This window comes from Alligator sinensis, unplaced genomic scaffold (genome assembly GCF_000455745.1).
Source record: "Alligator sinensis unplaced genomic scaffold, ASM45574v1 scaffold937_1, whole genome shotgun sequence".
Taxonomy (NCBI): Eukaryota; Metazoa; Chordata; order Crocodylia; family Alligatoridae; genus Alligator; species Alligator sinensis.
The window spans coordinates 598233-610602 of NW_005842257.1; the positions used below are offsets into that span (position 1 = coordinate 598233).

A 12370-nucleotide genomic window follows, 5' to 3' on the forward strand; every position below is an offset into this window, starting at 1 on the left:
TGCTATTACTTGTATGATTGTTATTGACATTATGAGCTGTATTTTAGCAATATGCAATTTTTGTATTCATTTGTGAAAATGTGTAGCCAGCAATTCTTTTTTAGCCAGCTGACTGCAAAGTTAAGCTCATTCATAAAAGTGTGCAGAACTTAGGCCTAAGACCCGTCTTGTGTTGCTTTTCTGGAAATGGGTTAGTAATACTTTCATACGAGTCCATACGGATCAGGACACCTGAGTGACAGGTTATATATAAACAAGCGCAACACTTATTGCATAGTTGTTTCCTTTTAAAACCAATTTGTAGTTTTTCTATATTGTCATAGTAGATTGTGAAACTAAAAAAAATGGTGTTTAATCATCATTAATCACTTTTGAAAATGGGAGGAGGTACATAAATATGCATATAGTCTTGATTGTGTGGTCTGTTGTATTTGCTTTTTTCAATATAATAAGTTTGTTTTGGTTTTCTGTTTATAGAACCAAGTAAATTTTCACAAACCCTGAATGGAATTCCTTCTTCAAACACAGTCAGCAGTGGAATGGACCCCTTCCACGCTTGCAGTATTCTTCAGCAACTTAAAACAATGTATGATGAAGGACAGTTGACAGATATTGTAGTGGAGGTGGATCATGGGAAAACATTCTCCTGTCATAGGAATGTTCTTGCTGCAATCAGTCCTTATTTCAGGTACAAATATGGAGTTCCCTGTGCTAGTAGTTATTGAATGAAAAATGACAGCAAATTACTTCTATTGCTTAATACTTTAATTATGAGTAATTAAAACTTCTTATATCCATCTGCAGTTTTATTTCCTGTAACTGATGATGATGACATTACAGATTTAGTAAGCAGCAGAATTAGCAGCATCTGCTTATTTAATCAAATTTGCCTTGAGTATGATTTCACTTTCACGTAGTTAAAAAAGCTATACTGAGAACCCCCGACATCAGGCATATCTTTAACTATCATAATTCAAAACTGATTTCCTTTTTAGATTGCACATTTTAGCATAGTACCTTGCAGTACATCTTATATTGAGATTCCATGTTGAGCATGCATATTGGCAATTTCAGGGGTGGGGGAGAGAGTCTACCTATATGAAATTTGAGCAGGCTTGATATAGGTTCATTAGTGAGCGTTAAATATGGAATGCCAGTCTACTATTTTTGAGTTATTAAGAGTACAACTGTACTGTAGGTAGCTGACCATGACATTCTAATGTCCAGTAGTATACGAGTGATATTGTAGCAACGATGGTCTGGAAATTATGCTAAAGGCAAAAATTGCTTAGACAGTTAGACAAGCTTTCATATGCAAGACAGTCTTCATCATGTCTCTGATCACAGGAATCCAGATGAAAACTGTCCTGCATTTGAAAGCTTGTCTAACTTTATCCCAACTACATAGCTGGTTTAATAAAAGAGATCACCCTAAGAAATTCTTGTGTCTCTATTACAGTATCAGCGAAGATTATAAGTGCCCTGTTAGTATGACATGCATGTCATGATTAAGTATAATATTGTCTGACATTTTTTAGACCTGTAGCTGAAAGGGATTTGAAAATAAACTGCCAAATCTTTCTTTTGCAGATCTATGTTCACTAGTGGCCTTACAGAGAGTACACAGAAAGAAGTTCGTATAGTCGGCGTTGAAGCAGAGTCGATGCATTTAGTACTGAACTATGCATATACCTCGAGAGTAATGCTGACAGAGGCCAATGTTCAAGCTTTGTTCACTGCAGCTAGTATCTTCCAGATCCCTTCCATACAAGATCAGTGTGCTAAATATATGATAAGTCATTTGGACCCACAAAACTCTATTGGAGTGTTTATCTTTGCTGATCATTATGGTCATCAAGAACTCAAACACAGATCACAAGACTACATTCGTAAAAAGTTTCTGAGTGTCACCAAAGAGCAAGAGTTTCTCCAGCTGAGAAAAGACCAACTGATAAGTATACTGGACAGTGATGACTTAAATGTAGACAAAGAAGAGCATGTTTATGACAGCATTATAAGGTGGTTTGAACATGAGCGAAATAAAAGAGAAGTGCACCTTCCAGAAATATTTGCCAAATGCATCCGTATGCCTCTGTTGGACGAGACATTTTTAGAGAAAATCCCTCCCATGTTTGCACAGGCTATAGCCAAAAGCTGTGTACAAAAGGGACAACCTAGTGCCAATGGCTACACGCAACGGCTTGGAATGACTGCATCTGAAATGATCATATGCTTTGATGCTGCCCACAAACACTCAGGAAAGAAGCAAACAGTGCCTTGTTTAGATTCGGTCACAGGGAGAGTGTTTAAACTATGCAAACCACCAAATGACCTGAGGGAGGTTGGAATTCTTGTATCACCTGATAATGATATTTACATTGCAGGGGGTTACAGGCCAAGCAGCAGTGAGATCTCCATAGACCACAGAGCAGAGAGTGACTTTTGGATGTATGATCACTCTGGCAATAGATGGATACCTAAACCTCCTTTGTTGCGAGCCAGAATAGGCTGCAAGTTGGTTCATTGCTGTGGTAAACTGTATGCAATAGGTGGTTGTGTTTATGAAGGAGATGGGCGAAACTCACTAAAGTCTGTGGAATGTTATGACAGCAGAGAGAACTGTTGGACAGCTGTCTGTCCAATGCCTGTAGCAATGGAGTTTCATAGCGCTGTGGAGTATAAAGATAACATCTATGTTTTACAGGGTAAGGTGCCTTAGCAGTGTAAGTGATACCGTGTTTTCAATAGGAAAGGGAGGTTTCCAGTCCCAGTATCTCCATTCCCTTGAACACCATAGAAAGTTCTCATTTCTTTATTTAGGGATTGAAAAAGAGAAACCTAGTGGGGGCAATGGAGAAGAAACCACATAAAATGTATATATAGTGTTATTTTAAAATGTATCTCTAGGCAAATGTGTTTTTATGTGCCACAACATGAATCCATTTTGAAAAGCAGGTCATGTGTATGAACTAAATCCTTCTAGAACTTAAAGATAAGCATACATTTTCCCTTGGCTTATATGCAAACATTTTTTTCAGGCTTAATACTATGAGACCTTGTCACTAATTTCTACTTTGCAGATTCACACAAAAATCAGTCTTGCTTCACTTCCTCAGAGAAAAAAAATAGTAGAATATTGATGTAAAGTCTGTTTGCTAAAATGTCATCATCTTACCCAAACGTTTTAACTGTTACAAATTTTAATTAAGCTAAATTTTGTCTGTTGAACAAGGGCTTGTTTGCAAAACAGTCTTCTTTTTTAAATCATTCTTTTCCCCCAGCTTGCTAACTGGTAAAATTAAGTAAATGGAAAATTAAGTGGTGGATAATGACTCCTTCCAAAACTGGCTATTTCTGTTCCTTTGAGTCAGCAAGTTAGACTAAAGATTTTCCTGCACTGTTCATTTTTCTTTCTTTTACTTCCTTTTCACATAAAATGAATGCTCGGTTTCCACTATGAATATATCCATGTCCTGCATCTCAATTCCCATGCGATCTAGCTCAAACAGAGATTTGGGATTAATATTGATATCTCTACCAGAGAGACCATTGCACCAGAATAGATGATGATGACTGGAATAAGCATGTAGATATCTTAAGAAAGATATAGTGTATAGCTCTACATTTCCATGGAGGAAAAGTACATAGTAGATCCTCCTTATTAGAACCTAGTGGGACCATCCCCTGTTTATGTAAGTGATATGTCCAGATATATAAGACATCTATAATATACAATAGCACTAAAAAAAGGAAGTGGAATGTAAAAAAAGAAGCATGCATGGCAGTCCAGAAAACAAATTGCAATGTAATGACAGAATCTAGTATAAGAAGCACAAGTATTTGCTTTTTGTGTAATTCTAGTGACCAAGCTGGGAGTTCATTTAATCTGAGTGTTTATATAAGCAGGATTTAGGTAAGCAAAAATCTGCTGTATTTTCCCTTCTGGTATCTTAGTCTGGATATTGTGTATTATGGGGATAGCCAAATAAAAGTTACTCAACTAGTCTACAAATTATATGCTAGTGGGTAAAGGGTTAAAGGACAAATCATTCCTTTTTTTAGGAAAACAACGGGTGGGCCTTGAAATGGCTCAGCATAGGTAGAGAAATTTGACAGATCTAGAAGCACCTGTAAAGGCCCGGTTATCAATGGGCCCTCTGCTGGCGGTTGTTTCTAACTTGTAGGGGACAGGCACATGGAAGAACTTGGAGGAAACCATGGTAGGCATGCAAGGAAACAGTGCGATGCTCCCCCTCTCACTATGCACTTACACCCCACAATGGAAGTGTTAGACTCCTGTGAGATCTGCTTTCCCCTCTTGTATTTCCTTTGCTAGTTTTGGTGTTCCTTACTCACTTTATAGAGAAATACGTGTAGTTTGAAGTGGTTCTCGACTATCAGCAGAATCTCTAAATATGTCTGCTTTTTACTTGGTTTAAGTTAAATGACTATTTCACAGTGTCATATTGAATGAAGCGTCAGTAGTAGATTCGATGTAGTTAAAACATTCATCCCATTATATTTTGTTTCATTAAGCTACTTAAAAATTGCAAGCATCTTGTTAAAAGCTTGTAATGCAGTCTGCCATACTTAACTCTACCTGAAAATAATCCATTGAGAAAATTCACTATAGAAGTTTTATGGTCAAATGGACCACATGTCTATAAACTTCATGATCAGAATGTTGCTTTTTTAGTTTACAGGAGGCATAAATGCACCTGTAACAGTTGAGGTTTTAGTTTGTTTTATGGATGAACTTAGTAATTGCACAAATAAGGAAATGTATCTAGCCCCCAGTGCTTTGCATTATGAAAATATTGTTTTCTCTGCAGAATCTCATGAGTAGAGGAATATGCTTGCGTTTCATTGAAATATTAATGTAAAGAATTTTAGTCTTCAATTTTTATTAGATGGAAAGAAGCACCGCAGTATTTGCTGTAATTCTTTCCAGAGATGTGGGTTTTCTGGAAAAGTTTGAATTGGAAAATTTTCCAGTGCCCTAAATACAACGTGATCTGATTTAGCGTGTTTATTTGACTTATATTTAGTAAACAAAACTAAAAAAGTACCGCCATGTAAATTTTATGTCCTGATAGCCGCAAGTATTTGAACTGAAATATTTGATTAGGGAAGAAATTAAATACAGCACACTTAATATGGTTTAAATGTTATATTTAAACAAATTCAAAGCCTTATGTAGAAAGAAATAATTTTTATTGGAATACTTGTAAAAATGTAAAGACAATGCACGATAGCATGTACTTCCCTTACACTTTTTTTTAAATTTAAGAAAAAAAGTGAAGGCACTGAAAACTGTTGAGACACTAATTTTAGCACACCCAAAGAACTGTGCATGATATGCTGTGCTTTGATTTTGATTTGACCTGCACAGCCAATTAGGTGAATTCATAACTTGATTTTTGGATTGGATTATTATGTGAGTATATTTACCGTCCTTTTTACAAATCGGTAAAACATATATGTACTCTCTCTCTCACTTCCTAGGGCTAATCACCCGAAAAACATTAATTACAACTTTGAAACTGTCAAGCTTACCTAATATTGTATTGACATCTATTCGTTGTTACTAATGAATTTTATGAAACAATGAATTTTTAGAAATGGAAAATTTCCCACGGAAAAATAAAGCACTGGAAAACTTTACGGAAAATTTTCGATCCCACATCTCTGATTCTTCAACGTAGTTCTGTGTGCTAGTCAAAAATGTACAGTTGTCCCACTCAAGTACAAAAGACCCCTTAGAACTGAAGCATGTGTGAGGCCTGATGTTATTCTTAACACCAGCTGACATACAAATGTTAATCAAGAGATGTTAAATGGAAGCAAAATTTAATAGTGGAGAAAGCAATAATTACTCATGTTGCTCGTCTTTTAAACTAAACTCCACCCCTCTTGATCTCTCCTACCATTCTTTCTTTCTTTCCTCATTCCTTGTTTTAATTGGGCTAGAAGAGTACTTATCTGTAATGTGGTTTGGCAAGTGTACTTAAAACATATATGAAAGGTATAATTTGAAGTAGCTTCTTGTGCATGGGAAAAAGTAGCCTTTCCAAATATGTGGGAGTGTTGGGATGGCGGGTTGTTTTTAATCTACGTTATACTTACCTATTTAGAATAGCATCATCTTATTTCCATGCATCTGAACTTCTGCCATCATTATTCTGTAGATTCTAATCTCTGTAGTCAGTATATAAAGTTTCATACTATTTAGCCATAAAAATAGTGAATTAGCAGGTTCACACAAGGATCCATTTGGAATGTCTTTAAATGGATCAACATGTGATTTGTGAAGCTGTTTCTTTGCTAGCACTCTCCACATACCGTTTCCAAATCTGTATGTAGTGTAATTCACACAATTACTTGCTCAGGTTTCAAGCAATTTAAGAACTGTAGATCATTAGTATTAATTTTACCAAGAGATCAAGGAACCAGATTAATGCTTCAAGCACTTTAAAGTCTTGAAAGGTTTTGACCCCCAGATTCTCAAGCATTGGTTAAAAGTGGTGGGATGCACATAAAGCCTTTCAGTGTTGGCAGCCTTCAAACACTCCATTTCAGCCTCGAGAGAAACTCTTTAGGGATTTATGCTCTATAGGCTGTTAACATTCTTAAGAAACTGGGTATAAAGTTTGCTGTTTTGGGATCAATGTATGTAAATGTCTAGAGGGAGAGAACAGAAAAAAAGTTCTGATTTTAGTCTGGGAGCCACTTGGATTTGTGTTCAGTGTCTAAAAAAATTATAACTTTAATATTCTTATACTTTTTGGGTTCTTTCCTTTTTAGGAGAATTTTTCCTCTGCTATGATCCTCAGAAAGATTATTGGGGCTTTTTAACCCCAATGACTGTGCCTAGAATCCAAGGCTTGGCAGCTGTATACCATGACTCCATCTACTACATAGCTGGAACCTGTGGAAATCATCAGCGTATGTTTACCGTAGAGGCCTATGATATTGAACAAAATAAGTGGACTCGAAAAAAAGACTTCCCATGTGATCAGTCTATTAATCCATACATTAAACTTGTGCTTCTCAAAAATAAACTCCATTTGTTTGTCAGAGCTACTCAAGTCACTGTTGAAGAACACGTTTTCAGAACCAGCAGGAAGAATTCACTATATCAATACGATGAGGTTACTGACCAGTGGCAGAAGGTGTACGAGACTCCAGATAGGCTCTGGGATTTAGGCCGGCATTTTGAATGTGTTGTTGCTAAATTGTATCCACAGTGTCTTCAGAAAGTTCTTTAATTTTATTTGGTAACAGGCCTTAGTGATTTCAGTGGTATCTGATGCTAGAGAAAACATGTCTTAAAAGAAAACAAAGACGTTCTGTCAGTATTTCATGTGAGCTGAAACAGACAGTTTTTTTGTATATGGGGATGGGTGCTCTTTAAAGGTTGCAGTCTGGGGAGGGAATTCATTCAAGTGTCATACTTGCTGATATTTTCCTGGGAAATGAAAAGGAGGTTACAAAGTGCAATTATCAGCATTTTTTCTGGTAAACACTTAATCATGTCATTCTAGAGGGGTGTTATAGTAATAAAGGCAAACTAAAAATAGAAGAGCCAGGATAACTATGCACTACAGTGAAAGAAAATCTAGCATTAATAGCTAAGGATGTCCAAGCTATTTTGAAGTGACTTTTTTTTTTTTTTTCAATACGGGTAAAATCTGAGGCAATATCACTAAGTCTTTATTTTAGATTGACAGAAAAGAGAGAGAGAAGAATACCAGATCCTGATTCATAATTATCTTTTTTTTTGTACTGCTTTGAAGTCTATTAAAATGTTCATAATGTTGTCTGTGCACTACAATAGTTTGAGAGAAATATTGAAGTCTGAAGCAGAACATAAAGTATCTGCCCAAAAAACAGAAGACCTGTTTTGGATTACTGTACCATTTTCCTAACTGTGGGTTTTTGTTAAAATCAAGCTAATGGTATAAAAATAGCTATCTTCTGCCAATTAAATGTAGTGCTTGAAAAGGGTTTTTACATTGCTTAAGCATTGTTCATCCCTTTAAGGGCTTTAACCCCAAAGTTGATGGTGCTAGTATATTTTTAATACTTGTATGTCTGAAATGGGCTAACTCTCCACTGCTCTTTAAGACAACCTGCTGTTAATGGAAACAGTCTTCTTGGAGTCCTGTCCTGCAAACGTGTGTCCTCTTTTTACTTACATTTTCACTGCAGTGGAAGGTCTTGCAGTGTGATGACAGGATATGACCTTTTTGGCTTTTTGGAGAGCTCATTCTGCCTCTTGTAAAGTATAGAGCTATGTGCAGTGTTTGCACATGCTCTGATAATGCTGAGAAGTCTGAGTTAATTTTATCATTCTTTTCTCCCTGCCCAATCTTCCCAGTCACTTTTTACTGTTCTGTTATGACCTGTAATGTGAAAATTTGCACTACTGAGCTGTCTTTGTGATTCAGTTTATTAAAACAAAATTGACAGTAGATATCCATAGTTTAAAGGAATCTTAGATGCAGGTATAGAATATTATCACATTTGTTCTATGTATGGAACATCTAACTTATTTTTTTAATGGGTAACTAGGTTTAAAGTTTAGCCTCTATGTCAGTAGTGAAAACTGGATATAAAAGGGAAAAGGTTAATCCTAGAGCTCATATCACTATATATTTCAGGTTTAATTTGTTACAGAGCTTATTCTCTCCACAACTACATGTGGTTTGTCGTCTTAGATAGATATTTAACTAAATTTAATTTCTCAGATTAAAATAATGGTCAGCCCTTGCTATAAATGCTTACCATTATCTGGCTTAAGAGCTGATATTTCAATAAGCCAAATATGTAGCTCAGTAGTAGTTTATCCCCTGGCATGCCTAAGAGAACATTGATTCAGTGTGTGGTCTAGTTATCCCCCAATAGGGTTTTCCTTACTTAAGGAAACATTCATCTGGTTTTGAATCTTAAATCTTGCACAAAAATATTTAACAATAAAAAAATTTAAAGAAACTGTGAAACTAAAAGAAAAAAAAAATGCCTCTCTGCATTACATACCTCATCTTCCAGAGATACACCAAACTTTTTTTTAGGTGTGGGTGCTGGAATTTCCCTGAAACGAAGTTTGTTTGACAGCATTTGCTAAGATTGCATTTTTAAATAATCTTGAGGTGTGTGGTTTCTTGTTATGTTTAGTATTTTTCAGGATAGTACTTTATCCACAGCCAACAATAAGCATTTTTTTTTGGTACAACTACTTTATTTTCTAAATCTTCTCTTTAGAGTAGCTAGCTCTATTTGAGCTGTTGTACACCTCTAGCTGCAAGCTTTCTGAAGCACCCTCCCTCACAGTGTTGCATTAGTGTGTAAAACCAACTTTTTTGCGAAGTGTTATGTAAAATTTTCTTGTTTTTAAAGCTTGGTTGAATATTTACAAGATTTCTTGCTGCTTTTTGACAATCTTCTATATTTATTTAGTAGAACAAATTTCAATATATTACTTGAAAATATGAAATAGAACTGAGTTAGCAATTGACTGGTCATGTGATGTCTAGAAGTACAATATGCTGTGGTTAATTCTGCAGTAGGTTTGTTAATTTTGTTTATCTGCACTAAAATATGAGGATCTCCATTGTGTTTAACCATTCAAACTAAGGGTGTGGTCTAAGACAGTAATGTGTTTAAAAGCTAAAACCTGGAACTTGTCAAGGGAGTAGACTATGTTGAATCTTTTGCATGAATAATTTGTTGAAACTAACATAGCTGTGATATTTTGCCACTTCTTAAATGCTTTAAAAATTTTGGAAAGTCAGATTCCTCGTCAGCTGTGCTTTAAAATCAGACTTTTAAGAGTCAGTTTGCACAATGTGAGAACAATTAATTAACACTGCACCAAGGGTATTAGTAATTACACAGAGCTCTGTACGTTTTCTCTGCCTGTGTGATCCCTCTGCTCTGGGTTAGGCTCTGCCTTTATTAAATTGACAAAATATAAAGGACCAAGTAAGTGGAAATCTTCCTCCCAAAAAATCTCATCAGAATTATTTTGGAAGAAACTTAATTGTTAACCCCCGTTTTATTCTAAATGTTATTGCTGATTTAATAGCTAAAAGTGATCCTGGTGCATCAGACGTAGTGTGCGTGTGTTCTGCAAGAAATGTAAGAGCTCCCTGTTTCTTAAGGCTGTTTAGAAATGGCATCCAACATTCAGTGCTCAGGTATGTTAGTAAGAAGTACTGTAGTCCTATGACGGCAAATGTGTGGATTTTTAAACATTTTGCCATAATTGCACAATTTTGCATTTTTACTTAATGTCATGTTACGTTTCTTAAAATAAACCTATTGTTGAAGTATAATGACTCCAGCCATTTTTAATACTGTCTTTTCTGAATTGGGTAGAGCTATAAGTGGAAATTCACCCAGCAACTCTGGTTTGTTTGGGACAAGTAACTCTTTTGCTCTACAACCCAAATGCCTACTGCACTGTGGGGAAGTCTCACATTCCACTGTGATGGAAAGCACTGGGACTTCCTTTCATTGTTGCATTCATGCCTACTCCAAACACAGAGCCCGCAAGCCGATCACCCATTAACTCGCACAAACAGAGCTGGCTTTAATATTTTTTTCAGGGTTGAAAGGTCCCAGCACTTTTTCAGGACTGCTTCATATCATGTCAAATAATGCTTTAGACTCCGGACAGCAGTTCCTATTAAGGATCACACAAAAGTGCCGCTTTTTATTGAACCTGTAACCATCCCTATGAATTAGGGAAGTAGTGGTGAAAGGGGGGCAAAGAGAGGTAAAGTCATCCACTCAAGGCTTGTCAGGATCTTTGAATATAATTACAGCCTCTTGCCACACAGCCAGCAACTTTTGGTTAAACATTTCTCACTAACTGCTTATAGAGTATGTTCTCCAGGTTTTCTGACTTTTTAAAATATTTTCACACTTCCCATGCTTGCAAACCCAATTTTCTCTGTCAATGAATGTCTTCTGACTCAGCATTAATGGGCTGGGTCTTTCACTGCCTAGGCAGGCAGCGCGAAGAGGTCAATTTTGGATGACCTTGTGCTGTCAGGCCTATGCTCTGATCTACAGTTCAGCGTGTTAAACCCCCTCTATCAAGACTGAATAGCCGTCAGCAGCTGCTGTATGAAACCATTTCTAGGTATGATACCCATCCAATATGTTCCAAGTCCCTAAGCATTACATGACTTCCGGAGGGTTTTGGTCACTTGGCATCATTTATTCTTTTTGCCCCCTCTGTCTGCGGTGTCCTTCCTCTTCATCCTTGCAGCCCCCTGATAGCACATGCTGAGCAGTGTTAATGTTTTTTTTTCCATTCACAGACTTACCAACAGCAATAAAAGACTCAGTCTTGAGAGGAGAAGCAAACTATCTTCTGCCCTCTGCAGTGTAGCATTTACTGCAGGAATTTTTCTGCCAAAACCAGGAATGCTTCTCTTTCATGTCTAAGCTGAAAGATGACTGAAGCAGCATTGAGGAGGTAAGTGAAGTGGCAGGCCCCATCTGCATTTGTCTTGCAGAGAACTGAATAGATCAGTGATGGAACTTAAATTGCCCTCTTTCTTAATGCTTGCCTTCACTTCCAGTGACCCACCTGAGGCCAGGACATTGTGACCACCTGAATTAGGCAGGCAGGCCCAAGTAGAACCAGCCCCAAGCTTTTCAAGCCACCTTCAGTTTCCTGGTAAGCACCAACCACTCCAGCCAACAACTAACAGTGCACATAGTTGGCTGCAAATAGCTGATGTCCATCTTTCAAGAGTTCGTGAAGTATCTGGATGACCCAAACTCTCACTTTTATCCTTCCTACCATCAAACAAAGGGGACAAAATCTGATTCTGGTCACTCATAACTAAGAATGGTTTCTATACTGTCATGTTAGATGCATGAAATGTAAGCTGCTAAAAGACAAAATGTTCTTGTGTGGTGCCATAAATATTAATGAGGACCACCCAAGGTAGCGTTACATTGGATAAAAACTGAATGACTGCTGTAAAAAGCTTTTAATAAATGTCCTCTTAATTTTTTTATCCTAATTTGATTTCATTTGTATCCTGGTCATGGCAGCAATGCTTCTGTGAAGAGCTAATTGTGTAGTAACCTCACAAGAAAAATGCACTTTATTTATAAATAATATTAAATAACTACTGCAAAACCCTGACTTTTCAGGTTGTCTTCCATAAATAGAGAAGAGGAAAACACACCACATGTCACATCAACACTAATGAATACAGCTCATTTGAAATACTCACATTTGGAACCAGTTGAATTATTTCCGGTGTTTGTTTCAAATTTGAACTCTTCATTGAAATTTGAAGCATATACATTTTGCCCTCCTTTTTTTCTTTCCAATTACTTATAG

At 36.6% G+C, this 12370-nt stretch overlaps 1 protein-coding gene across 2 annotated transcripts; it reads left to right on the top strand.

Moving 5' to 3' along the window:
• The first annotated feature begins 481 nt into the window (after positions 1 to 481).
• KBTBD8 (kelch repeat and BTB domain containing 8) lies at positions 482 to 12154 on the top strand. Of its 2 annotated transcripts, XR_003095012.1 has the most exons (4): positions 482 to 688; positions 1591 to 2705; positions 6805 to 11149; positions 11331 to 12154. XR_003095012.1 is itself a non-coding variant. In XM_006027610.3 (3 exons), the coding sequence occupies exons 1-3, from the start codon at positions 540 to 542 to the stop codon at positions 7266 to 7268; spliced, it is 1728 nt and encodes a 575-aa protein (XP_006027672.1). In that variant the 5' UTR covers positions 482 to 539; the 3' UTR covers positions 7269 to 12154. The 2 variants fall into 2 exon arrangements, 1 of the variants encoding a protein (XP_006027672.1); XM_006027610.3 differs by having other exon boundaries at positions 6805 to 12154.
• The last annotated feature ends 216 nt before the right edge of the window (positions 12155 to 12370 follow it).

Bases quoted from the DNA above. Each gene is read 5' to 3' on its own strand.
- KBTBD8 (XM_006027610.3), top strand. From the start codon at position 540: ATGGACCCCTTCCACGCTTGCAGTATTCTTCAGCAACTTAAAACAATG. The intron at 689-1,590 runs GTACAAATATGG...TTTCTTTTGCAG, and splicing joins GCAATCAGTCCTTATTTCAG to ATCTATGTTCACTAGTGGCC. The intron at 2,706-6,804 runs GTAAGGTGCCTT...TTTCCTTTTTAG, and splicing joins TAACATCTATGTTTTACAGG to GAGAATTTTTCCTCTGCTAT.